Source organism: Amborella trichopoda, chromosome 5 (assembly GCF_054954075.1).
Source record: "Amborella trichopoda isolate Santa Cruz 75 chromosome 5, AtrichopodaSantaCruz75HAP2 v2.0, whole genome shotgun sequence".
Lineage (NCBI taxonomy): Eukaryota > Viridiplantae > Streptophyta > Magnoliopsida > Amborellales > Amborellaceae > Amborella > Amborella trichopoda.
This window is the reverse complement of record NC_142340.1, coordinates 33088425-33111954: the sequence shown is the minus strand read 5'-3', so window position 1 is coordinate 33111954 and position 23530 is coordinate 33088425. Positions and strand designations below refer to the sequence as shown.

Here is a 23530-nt window from a genome sequence, read left to right as displayed (position 1 = left end):
TTTCATTGAACTTCCTTCACTACGACACTTTGATCCTCACTCATACTGCATTTAATATGGTTTAGATCTCTACACTTTTTGTCTCTTATTTCTGCTAATTTGAAGACATTTTTTTCACCTTCTCTTGTTCCTAGTTTATTATATAGATTATCATATGCCTTAAATTTAGCTTTATTTACTATTTGTTTATTGTTTTTCTTAGCATTTTTATATTCTTCTAAGTTTTAATCATTCCTATTACATTTCCAAGGTTTATAACATGATTGTTTTTCGCTAATGGTCTTTGGAACCTCATCACTCCACCACCAAGTTTCTTTTTTGGAAGAAATTCTCCCTATAGATTCTCCTAAAACTTCTTTCGCCACTTTCTTAATGTAGTCAATCATCTCATTCCATATAGCATTGCCATCATTATCAAAGTTTCATTTTCCTTCTTCAACTAATTTAACCCTAAATAAGTCTATTTTCTAAATTTTTAAATTCTACCACCTAGTTCTTGGAAACCCATTACTTTCACCTCTTCTATTCCATGTCTTTATGTAGATGTCCATAACCACAATCCTATGTTGGGTAGTCAAACTCTTTCCTAGGATAACCTTGCAATCTTTACATGATGGTAGATCTACCTGTTTTACTAGGAAGAAGTCTATATGGCTTTTATGTAATCCAATTTTATTGGTTATTAAATGTTCGTTTTGCTTTTTAAAATAAGTGTTTGTTATTGCTAGGTCGTAGGCTCTAACGAAATCTAGTAGTCTCACCAATTTCATTTCTTTCTCCATTCCCATATCCCCCGTGTACCCATTCATATCCTCTACTATCATTCCCAACATGACCATTTAAGTTCCCTCATAAAAAGATCCTCTCTCCATTTGGTATGTCATTAACTAATCCATCTATGTCCCCTAATACAAGTATAATTAATAGGAATCTATCACTTATTCGTTTTACGTTAACTACTTTATCTTTTAAATCTTTGTATACTATTAGGCCTACACTATTTTATTATTATCTTTTCCTGTATACCAAAGTTTATACCCATCTATTTCTTTAGCATTTTCTCATTTCCATTTAGTTTCCTATAGACAGACTATGTTACTCTCCTACGTCTTATTGTATCCACTAACTCCATACTCTTACTTGTAAGCGTTATTATATTCCATGTGGCTAGACAAATCCTACTCTCTTAGACTAACTTCTTTACCCATATTCCAAGATGTCGCGGGAACCGTTGCCTAGTTTTCACCGCAATTGGGTGGAACTGCAACACGTCACTTCTAGGGAATGCCCTAAGTAGCCCTTGCTCATTTGTACCTACGGTCAGGTACAACACGTCAGTTCTAAGGAATTCCCTAGCTTATTTCTCACTGTACCCGGGTTCCGGTATTGCACGCCGCTTATGCGAAACACCCTAGCATTAATAGATACTGTAAATTTGATATTCACGATAAGTTTTAGCAAGATTTTATATTGGCTGTCTACTTAACACAACCCAGCCCCTGTACTGAGGCATGGGACGGGTTCAGGGAACGTTTAAGGTCATCACCCTTCTTAGACCAATAAATATGGCTTTATGCATATGAGAGATAAATTCTAATACATGCATGTATGAAACATTAACTTGTAATAATTAAAATATGTACGAAATATATCATATTTATTATATAATTTAAAGAAGGGTGGGGATTGTGTACACACCTTATACTATACAAGGATAGTGCATCTCTACATTTTGCTAAAAGATATAGTTTTGGTGTCATAAGCCTTACAATGACTTAAAATCTGTGTTCAACCTAATTATGAAATTTAATATTGAAAAATGATGCAGATTAAGCAAATCTATAAACACTTAAAAATATTTAAAAAAGACAATCAAGATAACTTGTTGAGATGCACTGTTTTTAAGATTTTAAGGTTTTTTTTTTTATCCTTACATCATGAAGTCCAAATGATCAATTAGAAGGTTTTTCAGTAAAGACTGCACCCCTATAATATAAGCATGCTGGACACTGTTAGTATAGACAAATCGTATAAAAAAATGCCATAAGCAGAGAAAATTAAGTCTCAATTACGAGTTGGAAATCCAAGTACGACCAACAAAATCAACATAAAGTTTCGAAAAGATTAAACGCCATTTCTTAGTGACTAGAACTATTTTTAGATTTGCCAAAAGATTTAATTGCTCTAGTGGGAGCATAATGTAAATTTACTCCCTCGTGTAAAATTCAAACTCAAAAGTACCTTTTGAAGACCAAATTTTGGAAACGTAACTTCTAAAACGTAATAGCCAACCTCAATTATTATTATTAGTATTATTACTATAAGTAATAATAATAATAATAATAATGATAATGATAATGATAATGATAATGATGATGATGATGATGATGATGATGATAATAATAATAATAATAATAATAATAATAATAATAATAATAATAATAATAATAATAATAATAATAATAATAATCATCATCATCATCATCGTAATAATAATCACGCTTCATTTGCTATAAAAAAAAAAAAAAGTAAAATGGTATGATAGGGATGCAACCCTAACAAAATAAATAAAGCCTTGCTTCATATTTCATAAAAAAATTAAGAAAAAAATTATGAAAGGTTCTACATCGAGGATGAAGTTTCTATATAGCCTAGGCTTTATGAAAAAACAATAAAGCCTCACCACAAATCCTCGTCCGGAAAGCACTTTCGGCAGCACAAATCTCCATGATGGCTCTAAAGTCAATTTCTAATACTGACTAAAATTTGAGAGTAAAAAAATGGTAGAGATATTGCGGATCTATGACCACTTATTTCTTGGGCGAAATGGATGATCTAGATAATCTCTTACAATATACACTATTTTTAGAGTATGAAATCCTTTTTTTTTTTCACAACCATATTGTTCAAGTCAAGATAATTGATGTAAAGGTTTTCTAATGCTTGAATTGCAATTTTTGATGATTTATAAGGTGAGGCTTTACTTGTTTCGAGAGGGCTGTAGCCCTATCAAACTATTTTCCTTACATCAATTATCCAAGGTTGAACATTATGGTTATGGAAAAAAATTAGGATTTTGATATCTAAAAATCGTGTATATTGTAACAAATTATCTAGATCATCCACTCGCCCTAAAAATAAGTGTTCATAGATCAACAAGACTTGTATCATTTTCTGAGTATTTTCTGAGTTCCAAGTTTTATTGTCCAGTGTTGGAAATTGATTTTAGATCCATCACAGAAATCTCTATTACTGAAAGTGCTTTCGAACAAGGATTTGAGATGAGGCTTTATTTTGTTTTCATAAAACCTAGGCCTAATAGAAACTTCTTCCATAAAAAGAATGTCACAAGTTTATTTTCCTTAAAATATCTAGTGATATTTACATGGATCCTCGAGGGAGTTGATGCATTGCATGGTAGAACATGCCATACGCTGATTTTATGACCATGACATGTCTAAGATACGCACAAAAAAAACTCAAAAATTCAGTGGCTCTCCAGAATGAAGTGAACCATGAAAGAAAAGCAGTAGAAATATGAAAAGGAAGGCGAGTTACAAGAAACAGAACCTACTGGATAAGCAAAAGGTCCGATGAAGCTGATTGGTTGCCTCACCATTCATCCTCATGCTTACGTGGTAAGTGATTTCAAATGAATCAAATATCCCAAGCATACACAACTAAATCTGACAGCATCCTGTGAACAGAAGAATTCATCTCATCTTGTAATATAAATTTACATGCCAAGTGGGTAGCCATTAATTGCACGAATGAAGATGTTCAATCTTGATCATATCAGTTAGGCATGGCAAGAAGAAGCATCGCATAGTAGGAGAATAGAAGTAGATAGAAATCTTGGTGCCCCTTCAGAAAGTGTATCTTGTTCCCATGGTTGCTGCTCCCTCAAGGTTTGGATCTTGCCAATACTTTGGCCAACATAGTCCAGGGAAATTCAGCCAGAAATTTAGTGCTCAGCTTAATCATGGTCCATTCAACACTACACCAATGAGAATATGCGGGGAAGTACACTACAATCGAAATGTCCATGTGAAACTGTAGCCTGTTGAGGTCATCTATAACCCTAAGAAATAATGGGATGCTGATAACCGGAGAGTGGGACAGACCCAAAGCAAGACATGCACCCGATGTTCGACCCACTCTCTCTCCACCTTCCATTTGATTGGAAGACAAAGAACCCGTTGACCTACAGTTTTACATATTCCCTGTATTGATCTGTTGCTGAGGAAGGCCCAATCTTCTTTCATTGCTCTAATTGAATTTTCAGAAGCCCATGCACCTCTCACTAACCATTACGACCCAGTAGCTGAAGCTTTGCAAGAAAAGAATCAGATTAGAAAAAAAAGGACAAAAATAGGAGTGTCAAGAAGCTATTTCCTGTGCTTACTACTCCCCATCCTTGAGCCTTCAGCCACTGAGCCATCAACTGCAGCTATAATATGTGCTTCCTGTTTGTGACCCCTCACTGATGCCCTAACTTTCCTGATTATTTGCTGCTTCAGCACTCTACGCTCTGCACTGGAAAGATTCTTACACTTATCCAACCCCTTAACAAAATTCACAATAATATCCTTAATTTTGGAATTGTTCTTATCGAGTGCTATTTTCTCGATGACTTGAAGGGAGAAGATTTTATCAATGCATGCCTTGCTGCCGACCTCAACAAGATCTTGAAGGCATAATAAGCTAACCTCCTTTGTCTTAATTGATTTGCTATTGAGAGAATGAACCAACTTCTCAATTTGGCCAGTCCGAAGGATTTGATTAAGAAGAAGAGGCCCACCCTCCCCAAAAAGCATCTCGTGCACTGAAGTGTATGCTGAGTCTTGCAAATCTTCCACATTACAATGCATCATCTTAATCAAAGCCTGAATAGTGTCATAATCGAGCATCTTACGAATGCAAGGTGCACCACCAAAGCAAGAGAGTTTCATGAGCAAAAAGGCGCTCTCTGATCTCATCCCATCAGGATTCCCATATTGTAAAAGGGACACTAACTTCCCTATCAAAGGACTTAGCAATATCATTTCTCTCACCTTGGGCTGATTAGCCTTCTCAAAGAAAGATATAAGCTCTTGCATAGCCTCCATAACCCTCCTACTGTCTTTCTCTTGCATCTTTCGAACAATGTCCTCAAATTTGTGTGGTTTTGGAGACATTGGGACGTTTCTATCCAAGAGAGTAAACTTCTCTAAGCTAAGCCTAGCTTGCCATGGCAAAAGGTTCAAAGTCCCAGGTCTAAGACAATCGCTAGCATGAGTTCCACCCAGCTCGTAAAATGACTTCAAGGCAACCATGGCATGATGTTGGGTAACCTCAGAACCGCTTTCAAGTAGTTTGATAAGCTTCTTATCAATGCCTGAGGCAAACATCCTCTCCACAGCCTTTGACTTGCCTGCCTTAGCCAAGGACATTAGTGTAGTAAATAAGCTATCATGCCACTCTTCTGCATCAGGATCAAGCAATTCTGCGAGCTTGTTCATGGGTATCTTAAGTAACACTTTATTTACTGTTTTTTGGCTTCCATACTCTGCAAGCTTTGCCAAGACACCCGATACATCAGTTTGGATAACTGGGTTGTCACAGTTTTCCAAGAGATTGGCGAGCTTATCAATCGCACAGACATCTTCAAGAGATTGATGGTATTGGCGATAATCAGCCCTGCTAAATATGTTCACCATGCACCTAGCAGCTGATGCTCTGATATATGGAGAACCAATCGATATTAGTTCCACTATTCTTGGTCCAATTATACTTCTAAAGCTAGCGCTGCTTGCTTCCAAGTCGGAGACAGATTTACTAGCCATAAGAGCATTGACTATGGCTTCTAAAGTAACGACTCCCAACCTTTCCTGTGATATACTGAGGAAACTCATCAGTTTCTCTTCTGCTGCTATCTTCACCTTCTCTTTCCCAAAGGCAAAAAGCCATGGGGCAACTGATGCTGCACTTTCTGAACTAGATTGGGTTAAAAGAATGTTAACTGCTTCATCTACTTTGCTATCAAAATAAAGAGAAACCATGTCATGTACATAGTACATTGGATATGAATCATCTTTGATCAATAGAGAGCCTTCAACAAGCTTACAGACCACCAGAGAGAATACACTAGCTTGACCTAGAGAGTACCAAAGAGCTTCAAGGCAGGCCTCAGGGACTGGTTCTGCTAAATAAACAGCTGCAAGTGCAATAAATAGTCTTTTGGAGTGTGCAGGCATGGCTTCCAAACTAAATTCAAACGATCCAAATACAGTAACTGCATTTTCTGCCTCTTTCTCATTCACATAAGAAACAGGGCCTGGTGCACATGTTGCGTAAGTGGAAAGATTGTTTATGGCATTTTCCCACTTCTCTAGCCTGGTCTCTTTCCTTAGAGCCTTCCCCATGACTGCAATCGTAAGAGGGTGGTGGCCACAACGTTCAAGCAAGCGCTCCCCAACATCCTACAAACAGGCAGTTACTTCAGCAATCTGATTAGAGACAAAATAGTGCATTAAAATTACCATACATTTTGTGAAGAGCCCATGGTGCATGACAGTGTAGAAAAGGAACTTCTTATGACTAAAAAACTGAGTCAAAGGCCACTGATAAGGAGCAACACTGAAATTTTTTCTCATAAAGCATACATAATATGATTAATCTGAAGAGGATATAAAGTTTCTTCATGGGAGACCACTTCAGTCATGTGTATTTAAAAATGCCACTTCCTGCAATCGATTCTTGTTCACGTCAATAACAGTCACAATGGTGATTCCACACAGCATCATAACTATATTGATTCCATATTCTAATGAAATCCTTAACTCAAGCAACAAAACCAATTTTCATTTATACTTCGATAGAGAACCCATTATTACCCGTAGTTATAGAATACATTATTTATGAGAAGTCAGTGGAATTTGTGTTTCCCCTTTTCTACTAAATGTTTTGCAGGCAAGAGCACCAAGCGACGGGTTTGTCATGGTGATGTCAGGTTGCAGGGGAGCACCATATATAACATGGTCTTGAATAAAAAATATCTCGGATGGTATATCATCGATTGCTTAAAACAAAGCTCGGCTAAGTCTCTTAAAGCTAAACAAACCTAAAAAAGTCTATAAATTTCTCCTCGATGTAGGACCAAGGGGTTGGTTATACATGAGAGTGAAACACATAAGATGGGCTAGGAAGGATTGATTGGGTTTGGATTGTGAGTTCTAAATTAAGACAGCAATTATGTGCCGTAAAGGTTTGTAAGTCCCTTAAAGATTATAACAGCAGAATTTTTTCCATAAGATGGTCTCCTAATTTGGGTAGGATCGAATAATATCAGGTCAAAATAAAGTTGAACAAGGTTTAGGGCTATGGAGAAGGGGTAGGTTCCATTGGGGTTCTTTCGGTAGGTTTCAGGGTTTCTAAAGGGTTTAAAGCATGCTGGAATTTCTTAGTCCAACAAGGTATAAGAGTAGTAAGATCGATTTTAGGGTTGAGTAAGGGAAAATCTAACGTTTGGGGTTACAGGGGTATGGGTGATGGGTTTCGGGAGGTGTTGGCTAGTTAACTAAGGTTCTAGATTGTCCATTTAGAAGAGTACAAGAAGGGTGATGAATTTGGTTGCGCAAAAATCTTGATTAGCCGATGTGCCACACAAGCGGGAAAGAAAAAAGGGCCCAAACTTATGTGGGGAGAACCCCCAAGCCTTAAGTTTTGCTTTCAGGGAATAAATCCACCAGAAGAAACAAAATGGACTCTAACCTTAAGTAGAGACACTTGCAGCCCTAGGTTAGAGCTGTAGAACCACTTTTTGAAAATTACCCTTTCTACAAAATGAGTTGAGTTGTCTCTACTTTAAAGTTGGCCTCCCACCACAATTAAAACACAAATTTTATCACTCGAATTGATTTGAACATAACCTACATGGGTATTTAGAGAGGTAAAAACCCCTCTTTGTTTGACTAAGCTTTGAACTCAAGCTATCTATACTTTCTTGAAGTTTCTAATCATGTAGATTCTTTCAAAATTAGGTACAGAGTTCCTTTATAGTTTTAGAGGAATTTGACTCCTAAAAAACATGGAAAGAGCTACATTCTTAAACAGGATAGTAAACTATCTTCGAATTTAACATTTGGAAAAGAATAACAACTTGCCAAAAACTGTAAAGGAGTTTAACCTACCAAAATTAAACCTAAACCTAATTAATAGTAAAATAGTTCATATACTATGCTTAGGGCAATAATGTAAACTTGCTCAGTTAGGTGAAAGACCTACTTGGACGGCTTTTTTTCAATCTGAAATTTTGGGATCCACCAATAAATCACTATACGTTGAGATAGATGAGTGGTAAGACAAGAAGTGATAGAACTCGAAATGAATACATTTAGAAGAATTTAGGTGTGGCACTAATAGGCGATAAGATAAGATAAAGTAGAATTAGGTAGGCTGGCCATGTGTAGCGCAGACCTAGCACAATACCTTTTAAGAGTTGCAAGTTAGTTCGAGTAGAAAGCTTAAAAAGGGTAAAGGGTAGACCCAAAAGGACTTTGGTTAAAAGTAGTAAGAAAAGATACTAAGACTTATGGCCTCACTGAGGGTATGGCCCTTGACAGAACAGAATAGTGGACTAGCTTTTGTGTAGTTGATCCCAATTAGTTGGGAAAAGACTCCGGTAAAGATGATGACCAAAGAATCACTATACAATAGTTTCATAAAATAAGTTTGGATTTTGAGTTCTTCATCACATAGATCTCACCCTCCAAAAATTGGACTGCCAATTGGGTAGATACAAAGTGCGGTCTGAAAATGACTGTCTTTTTTTTTTTCTTTAAGGTTAGTTAAGAAGTTATATCCCCAAAATTTGGGGTCCTTAGAGTAATTCTAGATTAGTTTTTACTTGAGAGAGTAAATGGACAATATGCTCCCGTGGTGGAATCTTTTGGCATACTAAAATTTGTGACTGAATTCTTTAACATGCTTCAACCATGATTTGGATGCCAACACTCCAGAATTGGGAAATATATATAGAGAAAATGCTGTAGAGCTTAAAGAGATCTATGATTTGAGCATTGGATCCCCATAAGAGGAGATCTGAGGGAAAGGTTCCTCCAAAAGCTGGCTACATACTCGCTTATTTGAGGCACTTTGGGCCCAAAATCCAACTCAATGGCTTTGTGGATGAAGAATTACATTCTCAAATCACGAAACATTTGTGAGATAGGATCTAGAACAAGATATCAACAATAATATGAAAGTTTTCATTGGTGCTTTGGGACATTTAAACCCATTTCATGCTTTTACAAGTAAGATTGGTGTTCCACAATATCCCTTTTTAATTTTGTTTAGTAAAGAATATTTTGCAAATTATGTCTCATAAAAATTTGCAAATCATATTTCATAAGAGCAAAGTATCAGAATATTCAAGTTGAGCTAACCGTGAACCCTGTAAATAAGGGTGAGCTACATTTGGTGCAAATATTCAAAAACTGTTGAAGGCGCAGAGGGCTACAAAACACAATTGCCAGAATAGAGAAATGAAGTTCAGATTGTCATGGCTGGACAACCGCTTTAGATCATAGTATATCACATGTTAAAGTTTGGTTCACAAGATGATTTGGTCTAATAATCCCCTCATCAATAACAGCATGTCCCAGGTTACTTAGCTTTCTGTTTCAATGCATCAAGATCTGCCAAGCACTGGAGCATCACACAAAGTCCAGCACTTGGGATGTAGTAGTATGAGTGTCATGAACATCACGTTATATTGTCATTTATATTTCAAGTAACAATCCTACCATAAGTAGCTTATACAATAAATACCACTATATGTAGATAATAACATTGCTATCCAGATTGCATCAATGCATCCAATTAGTTTTCATGAGGGTCCATGCAGGAATCTGTTATCCCTTCAACTAATCTCTAACCTTCAAAGAAACCATAAATGATTGTAAAGAGAGTACAGAAGAAACAAATGTGCATGTTCAGGATTCAAGAACAAATGGAGAAAAAATTTACAGGATGTTGAATACAAAATCAATACCTTGGAGCTGGGAGTTGTAAGAGAAAACAATACTCAAATCTATAAAAATTATTCTAGATGCTTGCTATTGAAGAGCCTAGTGTTTATTGGTCAAAACTGAAAAGTATAACAATACACACAAGTCACAACGGACACAGCTGGAAGAAATGCAAATATGAAGTGCCAAGTTTTCCCTTGACAAACTTAATGAATGTTCCATGTATAGCATGAAGATCAAAATGCAATATTATTTTGGACCACATAGAATAAATCATATGTACCATAATCAGTCCCAACAATCACAATCACAAGCACATCCTCAAATGTGTATACACTACAAAATGCCCATGATCCTTGCCTACAAACAACCCCGTGAACAAAAACAAAATATGTCATTTTAGTCATTGACTAACACTCACCGAAAAAAATTTGATTAACATATAGAAACAAAAAAAGAATACTCAGCATACCGGTAGCTCTTCTTCTGTAAGAAGGGTGTGATGTAGAAGAATAGCCTTGCTTATTTCTCTCACATCATCTTTGCTTATTTCTACCTTCTCAGCTTCAGTAATCTCATAAACAGCTTCATTTCTACTAGTAACTAAGTATTTGCAATCATTGCCATACAATTTGGCGAACCGGTCTACTATATCTTGCTCCCAAACATCATCTAGAAATACCAAAATGCTCTTCCCAACTAAAGTTTCTTGGAGCAAGTCACATACGTCATCTAGGTCCCCATTAGTCTCTTGCAAAATCTTCTTATCACAACCAATTTGAACCAAGAACCTGGAAATTTTCTTGGCCAAACGCTTCCTATACTTGGATTTACTCCCATCACAAGCTGTTCTACTACACCATTGCCCGAGGCTTAGCTCAATAGCTCCATGAATGAACCTCTTTGGTGGATCAGAGGCCACTTGTCTAGCCAAACAAGACTTTCCAATTCCTGATAACCCCACAATAAGAACAACTTTATGAGATTTCTCTTGCTCCAATAAACTCTTCACATATCGACTCTTTTTTGAAATTGGGTATCCCTTATCAGAGCTAATCTTGAACAGTAGGGGCACACTCTTGGCCTTGGAATCAATGGCTCTCTCAATGTCTTCTGTTAATTGCTGCAATTCAAGCCAATGGTTCAGGTCTTGCCTAATTGAAAAAACCGATTTAGAGAGAGGATCACCAACCATTGAACCCCAAACTACAGATGCCAAATTCTTAACTTTGCTCTTTGACACAATCTTCTTCACTTTCCTGACATTGGGTTGTAATCTTTCGATCAAGGAGTGAAGGCTATGAATCTGGTTTTCTAATTGTGGATTATGGAGCTTTTGAGCATGTCTTTGCTTGACTCTCCCAACCAAATTTTCGAGCTCAAGCATGAACTCTTCGAGGCTTCTGATCTTACCAGGAGCTTCATCGAGGTTCCTCGAGGCTTGCTCCAGAGCGCCCACCGCACCAATCATGCTAGAAACAATCTGAGTAGCAGAGGAAACAATTTGCAGGGCATCCATTCTCTATTTATCCCAACCTCTGATGCAACCCAAACCAGGGATCAAAATAAATTCCCAGCCAAAACAAAAAACTGGTTCTTCAAATTAGGTGGCCAAATGAAAACCTGCACCGAAAAAGAATCATCAAAGCAAAGATTAGAAACCATAAAAACCATTACCTGGACTGCAAAAAACAAGAGCCCAACAGATCTTTTTCATTGAAAATATGGGGTTGGGCGACTTCCCTAGTCTAGTCTACTGTAGTTTAAACACATCACCATAGAGAGTTGAAGACTAAAACAAATAATGGAGAGCATCCAAGAATAAACTGAATGAAGTTAGAAGTTAGAAACTGAACTTCTCACCGAATGAAATCAAGGCTTGGGTACAAGGGGTCAAAGCACAACAGCGGAGTGAGGAGGAAGTGCAAAATGCAATTCATCCAGCAAGGACACTGTAAATGAGAAAATCATTAAACTTTTGCTGTTGTTTTCTTGAGAGGTGAATTTCCTTGGAGGGAGGCCAGAGCCTTTTAGTCAACAAGTTATAAAAAGTTGGCGCTTTGGTTCCAGACCATTGAGTTTTATGGGCCCATGAACAATCTCTCTCTTGAGCCTCTCTCTCACATCCTATCCTCTCTCTCGGGAGCAGGCCCCACAACAGATCCCTCTCTCTCAATTGAGTGGCCCACAAAACTCTCTTTCCAGCCATGATCGTTTATCTTCCACTGCATTTAACTTGCATTGGATCTCTTTTTCTCAAGACAATGACCCCTTTATCTCTCTCATTTCTTTTTGACCTTTTTTTCCACTTAAAGATAGTGATTCCCAGGCATCTCTGACCCATAGATATAAGTGTTAAAAGATTTATGCGCCCGTGGTAGCATTTCAACTATTTACTCCGTCTAATAGCATCCAATTTAGAAGTGATTTAATCTCAAGAATTATGGGGTATAATCACTTTAGAAAAATCAAACTCCACCCAGTATAAGTGAGGAAAAATAACATTAGTGATCATCCAATTTTTGAATGGTCTTATTTGAAGTAGACACCTCTGATGAGTCTTGGGTGTATAGCTGTCGGAAATATTGGGTGTGGGTGCGACTAGGGCTTTCAACTTTGTTGGAGGCATTTGAAATCAAATTGAAGATAGATTTTCTTGTTTATCAATATGCTATGGTAAGATAATATTTGCCCCTTGGTAATAATTAAGTGTATATTTAATGTGTGGGAATGACAAAATTTAAAAGCACCAGAATTGCCTTTCATTTAGAAAAAAGAAGTTTTTGAAGAAGAGCAAACTTGTAAAAGGTTGTCCTTTGGGTGTGAAAACGAGTCCCATTTATAGAAATTGTTCATCTTTGGTGTTTCAAAAACCGCATATCCTTTTTTTGTTTTTCTTAACCCAATTACAACCGTTTGTAATTGGTCTCCTAACAGCTATAATTGTTCGTATTGAGGCATTGCACACCAAGTGTCTGACACACGAGTCGGCCAACACGTGTATGCATCTCCTCACAATCACTAAGCAACAAAGAGCTTAGTTGCACGACATCCAACACGACACCAATCGCCCATGCTTACTGTGTCACAACTCTCATAACTTATCGCAAAGTGGGTTAGCGATTTCATGCAACGGTTGTATCATAGTATAATGCAACCACACTGATCGGGGTGCTTGGGTTCGCGCTCGCATTCCCCCCTCTCGGACAACTACGTGGCCTCATGAGTGTCGCGCTCGCATGTCTCTCGTGGTATCACTTGTGTGTTGATAGGCAGGTCCAACTTTGTGAGAGGACTTTAAAGAATGAAGAGCCTACCTCACCGTGGTTGGCGTCGTGGGAATAGCCCAGGCAAAAGCGCCCTCTTAGATCACTTCACGAAAGCCCTCCGGCTGTCTGCCATCGTGGTTTGGTGGCATATCCCTTTCAAACATCAGTAATTCATCTCAACTCTTTCTCATAAACTACTATGGGAATTCAGGTAAAAATGCTCCTCGTTCAATAGGTTTGATGAGTGAATAGCTCTGGTATGATTTAGGAAGAGGAAGGGAGAAAAGTCCTCTCACTACTTGAATACCTTGTAATGAGGCGGTTGAGACAGCGAGACAATAAAATTCTAGAGAAAACTAACTCAAGATGACTACAATTCGAGTAAAAGGCTGCTAGAGAAACAATGTCTCTTGCAACCTCAACTTACTATATGAGAAGGTAGTTAGAGCAATAACCTCAAAATTAAGCTTCTAAAACACTATCCTTTGACCCCCTGGATTGACTGTTTCAAGTGATGAGAAAGATGATTAACAAAAGAAAAGGGAAATGTGCATGGCAAAGCGCAGGTGGACAGATGCGCGTCAAGGCACGGGATGATAGGTGCGCATCAAGGCACGGGAGGGCAGGTGCGCATCAAGGCGCGAGAACACAGGTGCACGTCAAAGCGTGGGAAGACGGGAGCACGACAAGGTGCGAGAGGACAGGTGCGCATCAAGGACGGGGAAGACAGGTGCAAGTCCAAGTGCGGGAGGACGAGTGCACGTCAAGGAGCGGGAGGACGAGTGCGCATGAAGGCACGGGAAGACGGGTGCTCGTCAAAGCATGAGAGGACGAGTGAGCGTCAAGGTGCGGGGAGGACACGTGCGCATCAAAGCACAGGAGGATGGGCGTGCATCAAAGCGCAGGAAGACAAGGTGCGCATCAGCGCGAGAGGATGGGTGTGCGTCAAAGCGTGGATGGGTGTACGCCAAAGCGCGAGAGGCTGGGCGTGCATCAAAGTGCAGGAGGACAGGGTGTGCATCAAAGCGCGGGAAGAAGTAGAAAAGGTGTAGGACTTGCCCTAGGCGCAGGTCGAGGGTCCTAGGCGGTAAGGGATGAGAAAGGCAGGGAGGTGAGAGAAGGAGTAAAGGAGAGAGAGTAGACTTATGGTACGTGTGTACCTTTGTGAGTCCCCTTTGAAGCACGTGAGAGAGAAAGTTTGAGTCTTGGTTGAGTGTGGTGTATAGGTTGGGTGTGGGTGGAATAGGGAATGGGCTATGGTGTATGGTGGTTTAGAGGTATTTATCTCTCTAGGAAAATGTTTCTCTCTCCTCTCTCGTTGGTCTCAAACTCACAAGCAAAGAAAACAAAACAAATAAGTAAAGCATTCCGAATGCTTCAAAAAATTAGACCAACCTTCTAATTTTCAACTTTCATTCTTTTTACAACCAACCAACCTCTTTTTACAAGTGACATGGGTTTTCTTATATAAAGCAACCACTAAAAAGTGGTGGAATGCTCAAAAGTATCCCAAATTGTCAAAAAATACATAATTAACAAATTAAAATAATCATCCCAAAATTGGATCAAATGACCAAACTTCCCTAAGCACTTTTGATTAAATGAAAAAACCATCCCTCCATAAGGGACCTCTTGCCATGGCTAGTGTGCGGTAGTTTTTTCGGACACCTACGATGGTAATTCGGGCAATCAAATGTTGTAGAATTGATGCTTGCATTCTTATGAACGTTTTGATACCCTTTAATTGCCTTGTAAAAGATTTTTGAGGAAGAACCCAAAATCCGATCAAGTTCATGAGCTTTGCAAATCGTTAACCATCAATGTAGCTCGATTTGTGATATTCCAAGTCTTCATTTCTTACACAAATTTTAGAAGACACTGTCACAATCATTTTGCAGCAATTTTCATCCATTTTGGTCTAGAATTAAGCTCTTTCCAATTTTGGGAGGTTAATGGAAAATGGGTTTCCAACTACCAAAACATTACGCCTTTCTTCAACCACAAAATTTGCATCATCCGGCTTCCAATTGTGTATAAGACTTGTACCAAACTGTAGCTCTTCGACATATGATCACAACAGATCCATTTTTGTGATGATCCTTCATTGGAATCTTGAGCTATGGCCTTCCAAAGAATCAGATGTTTTCTTATGAATTCGCACATTTTTTAGCACATATTCTCTCTAGAAATTCTCTCACTTTAGGTCACGATAAGATGCGTGCCTTATGTCAAAATGATCGAGCCGTCAAGATCTACCTCATATCCAAATTTTAGCTTGATCAGACTAAAAACGAGTTAGATATGATCATTTGAAATTCACCCGAAATGAGTAGACAAAGTTTCATAAATAGAAATTGGTTCGCTGAGGCCGCATCGCTATAGTGTAAAACCTACACGATAATTTAGGCCTATAATGCTCCCTAAGGGTCCAATTGAGCCAAAATTTGGCAGGGTTTTTCAACGTTCCAGATTTAATAACGGTAGTCTGGTACTGTTTTGAAACCCATAAAATAGGATTGTAGTTATAGGGTCCACTTTCAACATGATTGGGGCTAGTCTTGAAAATCGAGTTTCATTCTGATCATATCAAAACTTATCAGAATGTGACGAAACTTTGCCGATGTCTTTAGGATATCCCAAACTACCATTTTCATGCATTTTGAAGACATTCCAATACTTCTTTTGAGGTCGTCTAGTTTCAGGCTTATTTTTGCACTATTAATGTGGTCTAGTGGTGTTTTGCATACCGGTAGGACCAGGTTGTTACTGACTCTCTCCTTATTTGTCCCGAGGATACAAGTAAATAAAAAATACCAAATGCTAATCTTTGAGAAAAGCGAGAAGTGCAGCATTCGAAACAAAATTTTGTTGACGTTCATCTTTCGAATCCTTATTGTTGCCTCTCAACAATTTTTTTCTTCTCGATCACCGACATCAACACTATCCTTGAGGGGGAGACAATGCTAAGCTTCTTCCCTTGTCTCCCCCGAGGGGATGACCGAAGTGAATTCTAGCAACCTGTAGGCCTTGTTTAAGGGTTTCTTTCCCAATGTCACTAGAATCCGTTTTCTGAGGAGTGTGCCGAATGGGGGCCTTGTAGAAGGCCTTACCGTGTCTTCCTCAACAACACTTCCTAATAATCCAACTGGTGGGTGCCCTTGGGGCTTTCCTCCCAATCCAGTGGTTTGGAACACTCAGTCTCTACGTGAGTGCCTTTTCAAAGGCTTGCTCCCACATCAAAAGACCTTTTATTGCACCAGCAGAGGGTCCTCGAAGGACTTTGTCCTAGTGTGGCGAGAACTTCTTATTTTTCTCTAAGTTAGTGCCTTTTCAAGGGATTTATCCCACATTAGAAATTTTCTTGGAACAACAGCTGAGTGTCCCCCAAGGACTTTATCCCCCTGTGGCCAGAACTTCTTCTTTTCAAGGGCTTTCTCCCACATTAGGAAAAACATTTATTGCTGCAACAGCAGAGTGTCCCTGAAGGACTTTAATCCCCCTGTGGCCAGAGCTTCTTCTTTTCTCTAAGTGAGTGCCTTTCTCTTACATTAGAGGGTTTCTTGACACAACAGCTGAGTGTCCCCGAAGGACTTTATCCCCCTGTGGCCAGAACTTCTTCTTTTCTCCAAGTGAGTACCTTTTCAAGGGCTTTCTTTCACATTAGTGGGTTTCTTGGCACAACACTTGAGTGTCCTCGAAGGACTTTATCCCCCTATGGTCGGAACTTTCTCTTTTTCTCTAAGTGAGTGCCTTTTCAGGGGCTTTTTCCCACATTAGAGGGTTTCTTGGTACAACAGCTGAGTGACCCCGAAGGACATTATCCCCTTGTGGTGGGAACTTTTTTGTGAGAAAGGGCTGATCTGATTTTCACCTAGTACCTTCCAAATTTTTTTCGAGCTTTTGCTGAATTGGTTGAGGTCATCTTCGATGAAAAACTGCATCAACCTGTTTATTAGTTCAAACGCCTTTTCAGGTTTTCACCTGACCTGATTAGAAGTGGTGCCGTAAAAAAAATGGTTTTCACCAATTTCTTATTTTTATTGAGGCTCTTTTACCCACTTTTTTGCCCTTACAGGTTTTCACCATGCATGATTTCTTGTTTTCAGAACTATTTTACTCATGGTTTCATGGACACGATCGTCTATCATTTTTACTTATGGTGCCTTATTGGACTTTCATCATGCTCAATTTTATTTTATTTTAGCAATTTTTACCCATAGCTTCGTGGCTATGTTCGCTTGAAGCTCGCATTTTTACTCATGATGATTGTTATTGGATGCTCATCATGCCCGAGTTCTTTTCTATTTTTAGAGAAACTTCCTTCCTTGACAAGGCATAAGACAAAGAGGTTATATTTGGATGAGACTCACTGGGGTTACAGGTTAGGTGCCTTGATCTCGCCCTCCGGGTCGGGATAACCTGGTGTCACGTGTCTCGGTTTCAGGGGAACCCGGGACTTGAGATCCCTCTTTCGGGAACCTTGTTAGGAAATAAGGGTAGGTATACCAACCAATGAGAGAGGAATTTAAGGTGAGTTCGGGACTTACTCGTGTTGGCTCACATGGGCGCCCTCTTAGATCAAGAAGAAAGTCCCCCACTCATTCAACTGGTTTGGAATCGCCTCCGTTGGCCTGTACCCTCCTGTTTCTGCAATCACACACACAGTTATGCACATGGGCATGCACATTCATAAGAAGCAAAAGAGTAAGAGGATTGAATAAAAGAATGGGGAAGATATGAATTTGACTAAGTGGCGAGACTAACATAGTAGCTAGACTAGCATGTGATTGACCCGGTGTGGTAGCAAGACGGGCATGGTAACAAGACCGGAACAACGACAATACCACTAGATGACAGAACGATCACTGACCAGCCTAGCTCGATAGCTAGCCTATCGTGGCAGTAAGACGGACACAGTAACTAAGATTGGCACAACGGCAATACTACTAGACGACGAGACTATCATGGCAATGCTTGACTTAGCTTCCCTTAGTCAAATGGGATGGGACTAGAGAAGGAGAAAGAAAAGAGAAAGAGAGGCATGCACAGTACTACTGATGTTGTGCATGTGAGAAGAAGAAAGGGAAGAGAGAGAGAGGAAAAGAAGAAGAAAGGAGCAATGAGAAAGAAGAGCAACATAGGGAAGAAGAAAAAAAGAAGGGAGAGAAAGAAGAGGAAGAAAGAAGGGGAATATGGACAACGATCAGGTCCCGCCATCCATGATAGAGGAGAGAAAAAAGGAGAGAAGCATGGACGACGATAAGCTTCCACTGTCTATGACAAAGGAGAGAGAAAACATGGACGGTGATGAGCTTCTGTCGTCCATGACAAAGGAGAGAAAACATGGATGGCGATGAGCTTCTACCGTCCATGATAGAGGAGAGAGAAAACATGACGGCAATGTGCTTCTGTCATCCAGGACAGAGGAGAGAAAACATGGATGGTGATGAGCTTCCGCCGTCCATGACAGAGGAGAGAGAAAATATGGATGGCGATGAGCTTCCACCATCCATGACAAAGGAGTAAGAAGAGAGAAAAAATATGGACGACGATGAGCTTCTACTGTCCATGACATGAGAGAGAGAAGAGAGAGAAAATTGGATGCGATGAGCTTCCACTGTCCATGACAGAAGAATAAGAAGAGAGAGAAAATATGGACGGCGATGAGCTTCTATCGTCCTTGACAGAGGAATAAGAAGAGAGAGAAAGGATGGACGGCAATGAGTTTCTACCGTCCATGATAGAGAAATAAAAAGAGAGAGAAAAAATGGACAACGATGAGCTTCCGCTGTCCATGACCAAGGAGTGAGAAGAGAGAGAAAGCACGGATGGTGATGAGCTGCGCTGTTCAAAACAGAGGAATAACAAGGGAGAGAAAATATGGACGACGATGAGCTTCCACTGTCCATGAAAAAAGAGGGAGAAGAGAGAGAGAACATGGACGACGATGAGCTTCCCCCGTCCATGACAGAGAAGTGAGAGAGGGGAACTTTGACAGAGGCTCTGCCCACCAGTCGGGTTAAAGCCCGAGTGTTCCAGGGAGAGAAGAACATCATATCTGGCGATAAGCTCCTCCATGCTTGAATGGAGAAGAGAGAGAAGATAACAGGGAGAAAGGAGGAAGAGAGAGATTAAGAAAGAAAGGAAAGATAGAAGAGAGAGAAGGAAAATAAATAAAGAAGATCAGGAAAAAGAAAAAAAAGAGAGGAAGAGATAGACGAGAAGAGAGAGAAAGAGATAGACGAGGGGAGGAGAGAGAAAGAGAAAGAGAGAGATGAGAGGAGAGAGAAAGAGAGAGAGAAGAGGAGGAGAGTGGCCGGATGCCTCGACCTCGCCTCCTCGGATCTAGGTGATCGGGTAATACTTGTCTCGGGTTCGGAAGACCTAGGATCTGAGACCGCTCTCTCGGGAACCTTGCTCACTCAACAAGGGGACGATACTAGCATGATAGTTGGACAAGTACAGTTACTGACTCAGAATGGTAGCAAGACGGGCGCAGTAACTCAGACCGACATGACGACAATACTACTCGAAACCAAGGCGGATATGACTGTCCTAATATGGTGTGGCAGCAAGACAGACATGGTACTCTGGACCAGCACGACGACAATACTTCTCGACAGCTAGACCACTATAACAGTACTAGACTAAGTCTATCCTTCAGTCAAGCGAAAAGAGAAGAGAAGAGAAGAGAGCGAAGAGCAGGTGTAAGATGAAGGAGAGAAGAGGTCTCAGAAGGCGTTAGGTATCGCCGTCCACAACCGTGGAGTAAGGACAAGCAATGAACTGCAGACAATGTTTGCCACTGCCGTCGGCAACACGAGAAGGCAGCATGCGATGATAGGTACTGAGCGCACTAAAGAAGCTTGTTGACGGCGTTACGCACCGTTACGACCCTTTGCCTGTGGCGATAGGCATCGCTATATGTGATAGGCACAAGGTGTCAGAGAAGCCTGCGGACAGTGTTACACATCGTCGCAACCCTTTACGGGTGGCAATAGGCATCATTGTCTGCGATGGGCGTTGGGTGCAAGAGAAGCCTACGGACAGCGTTATGCATCGCTATGACCCTTCAAGGGCAGTGATAGGCATGGCTGCCTGCGACAGGCATAGGGTGCAATAGAAGCTTGCGAATGGCATTACGCATCATCGCGACCCTTCGCAGGCGGCGATAGGCATCGCCATTTGTGATAGGCATAGAACACAAGAGAAGCCTGCGGACGGCGTTACGCATCGTCGCGACCGTTTGCAGGTGGCGATAGGCATCGCCATCTGCAATGGGCATGAAGCATGGGTGAGACCTCAGCAGACGGCGATAGGCATCGCCATCTGTGACCCGTAAGAGGAAGAAAGATAGTCCATAGTCAGTGATACACATCGCAGTGCTTGACGTCAATTTTGGAACCAAAACTGGAGCTCGACCTGCTGCTGGCTTGGCTCACCGTGTCTCCTTCAGATGGTGTTATGCACAACGGTGACTAATGCGGTGCGCGAACCATGTTGAAGAAAAGAAATGAATGAAGAGACGAAGAGAGAGAGCAACTCGCGCATGGCACTGCCATAGTCATGCACGACCTAGAAAGTCACAAGAGGAGGAAGAGATAAAGAGGCATGCACAACACTACCATTGCTGTGCATGGGCTCTAAGAAAGACTCGGCAAAGGAGACGAAGAAGAAAGAGAAGAAGAAAGAACAAGCGAGGAAAATAAAATTAGAGAGAGAAAAAAGGAAGAGAGAGAAAATACCTTGAAGGTGGGAGGGGTACCGCTTTAAAATTTCTCTCTCCTCTTTCTCTCCAAGATGTACTCACGAATTCAAGGAAAAATCTCAAATTTTATTGCTCAACATAGAGAACGAAAGGGGGATCCTTTACAATGATTTTTCAGCCTCTTCTCAATGAGAGGTAGCATCTATTTACAGACTATGGCTAAAACGTGGGTGTATCACCCAAAACTAACCCTAATTGATGATAATTAAGGTTTATTTTAATTTTAAAAAATAAGAAAATAGGGTATAAAATGACTGATTTGCGCCTGTCTAACAATTCATGGAATTCCAAAACAGTCCTTGTTGTTGCCCTAGAACATGCGTGATATTTCGTGGATGATCTGGGGTTGCTCAGGTGCCTGTTTGTCCAAAATATGATTCATTTCTTATAAGGCTTAGCATGGCGATCGATTTGATACCAACTTCGAGCGATGGATTGTGTTTTTAAGCCACGATCATATGACTTGAAATTTGGATGAATCTTGAAAATTTTGGATCGATAGTGTGCTCAGTTCTTGATGTTTTTCTGTGATTTCTTCACTGGATCACACTGATCATGCCTTCACGATCACGTGGCAACAAACGCAGCTCGATTTCATTCCCAGACGAAGATTCCACAACTTTAGAGTTTTGACTGGAATCTAAAGTTTCGGTATCGAAACTTACTGTCACTTTATTGGCTTCATGTGTGAAATCCGACTGTTTATCATGTACGGTGTTCGGATTAGAGACAACCTTAGACCTTACGAATACGATGAAACTGATCTCTTGTCAATCTGATGCGTGAGAGCTGTGATTTGGCCGCTCGAGCGAGGCGTGTCATTACTGATTTTCCTGCAATTTTCTTCACAGATCAGCAAGTTCTCTCTAGCTTTTCTCCTGGTTCGAGCGTCGTCACGGGCATGCCACATATTCAAATGCTCATCTTGACGAGACGAACATATTCACAAAATTTGAGCACGATATGACTCAGGACGAATGAGATATGGATCCCGAAAGTCATTGCCTGTGGTTGTAAAAACAGTCACCTCTATTGGTGATTTGGTGCAGAGGCCACACGGCCTTTTTAGTATTTTACCCATAGCTTTATCTTGGAATGCCCGATTAAGGCAAAACTTGACCTATAAGGTTTTTTCGACGGTGCCGGATCCAATGGAGGTGGTCCCACAACAATTTGACATATAGGAAATAAAGCTCAAGTTACAGGGTCAGTTTTAGGGTGATGGATGTTGATTTTTTTGAAATTGTTTCTAGTCTGCATTGCCTTAGAGATGTCGGAATGTGACGAAACTTGGCAGGAGGCTTTTAGAAGTCCTTATGAAGATCTTGACCAGTTTTGAGGCTATTATGAGACTGTCAAAATTTTCACTGTTTGTCAAACTTTATTGATCGATTTCTCCCTTTCATTCCTCATCGGGGACCTATGGTGCTGAAAAATGTCCTCAAATAACATGCCCCACTGAATGTTTGTGCTTCGAGAGAAGCGAGAAGGATAAAATTTGAAAAATTTGCTCTGGTTTTATTTCTTTTTTCTTCCTAGCCACAAGACCACGTGAACGATGAGGAGATTCACACAATGCTATAACTAGGATGCTCAGACGTTTGGATGTAATGTACAGGTCCATCAGTGGAGACTTTAGGGGGAGAAGAGACTTTAAGAGATCTTGTCGTGGTCCTCGCTCTCACGGGATCGTAGGGGTTTGTTTTTAATGTCTTCACCCTGTCAAACGGGTTTGCAACATGGAGAGATTGGTATTTACAGTCCTCACCCTATCGGACAATACCCTTGAGGGCCAATTTATGTTTTTTGAGGGATCTTTAAGTCATCATCCCCACCCTTGGGACCTTTTTTTATTTTGAGGGATCTTTTGTTCATTGTCCTCACCCTCAAGGACTCTTTTTATTTTCGAAGGGATCTTTCAGTCTTCGTCCTCACCCTCAAGGACTCTTCTTATTTTTTGGAGGGATCTTTCGGTCTTTGTCCTCACCCTCAGGACTCTTTTTATTTTTGGAGGGATCTTTCAATCTTTGTCCTCACCCTCAAGGACCCTTTTTGTTTTTGGTGTTTGGGAGATCTAGGGAGATTTTTATTGGCTCCTGATAGATGAGGATTTTATGTGGACCTCGTTTGCCAGAATTACGCCTGTTTGGAAATTAGGTGTTGGCTGAGGTTGTGATACTGCATCAACCTGCTTTATTGGTCCAAGGGCCCTTTGCGGGTTTTCACCTGGAATGAGGAAGTGGCACTGTAAAGACGGTTTTCACTAACATCTTTTATTTTTGGGCTCTTTTACTCATGACCAAGCGGCCATGTCTACCCTTTTCATCCATTTTTGCTCACGGTGCCCTTTTGAGGTTTTCACCGTGCCTCGATTTTTATTTCCATGGAACCCTTTTACTCATGGTTTCGTGACCATGTCCGTCCAACATTTTTACTCATGACATTCCCTTGTTTAGGTATACTCCATGCCCATTATTTTTTTT

The 23530-nt window shown here is 40.2% G+C and overlaps 1 protein-coding gene across 5 annotated transcripts; it reads right to left on the bottom strand.

Moving 5' to 3' along the window:
- Positions 1-3554: 3554 nt before the first annotated feature.
- Positions 3555-12107, bottom strand: LOC18432675 (uncharacterized). 5 transcript variants are annotated; one of them, XM_020666315.2, is made up of 3 exons: positions 11874-12107; positions 10483-11633; positions 3555-6461 (listed from the first exon to the last, which is right to left on the bottom strand). In XM_020666315.2, the coding sequence occupies exons 2-3, from the start codon at positions 11527-11529 to the stop codon at positions 4389-4391; spliced, it is 3120 nt and encodes a 1039-aa protein (XP_020521974.1). In that variant the 5' UTR covers positions 11530-11633; positions 11874-12107; the 3' UTR covers positions 3555-4388. The 5 variants fall into 5 exon arrangements, with proteins under 5 accessions (XP_020521974.1, XP_020521976.1, XP_020521975.1 ...); XM_020666317.2 differs by having other exon boundaries at positions 11867-12049; XM_020666316.2 differs by having other exon boundaries at positions 11787-11884.
- Positions 12108-23530: the final 11423 nt, after the last annotated feature.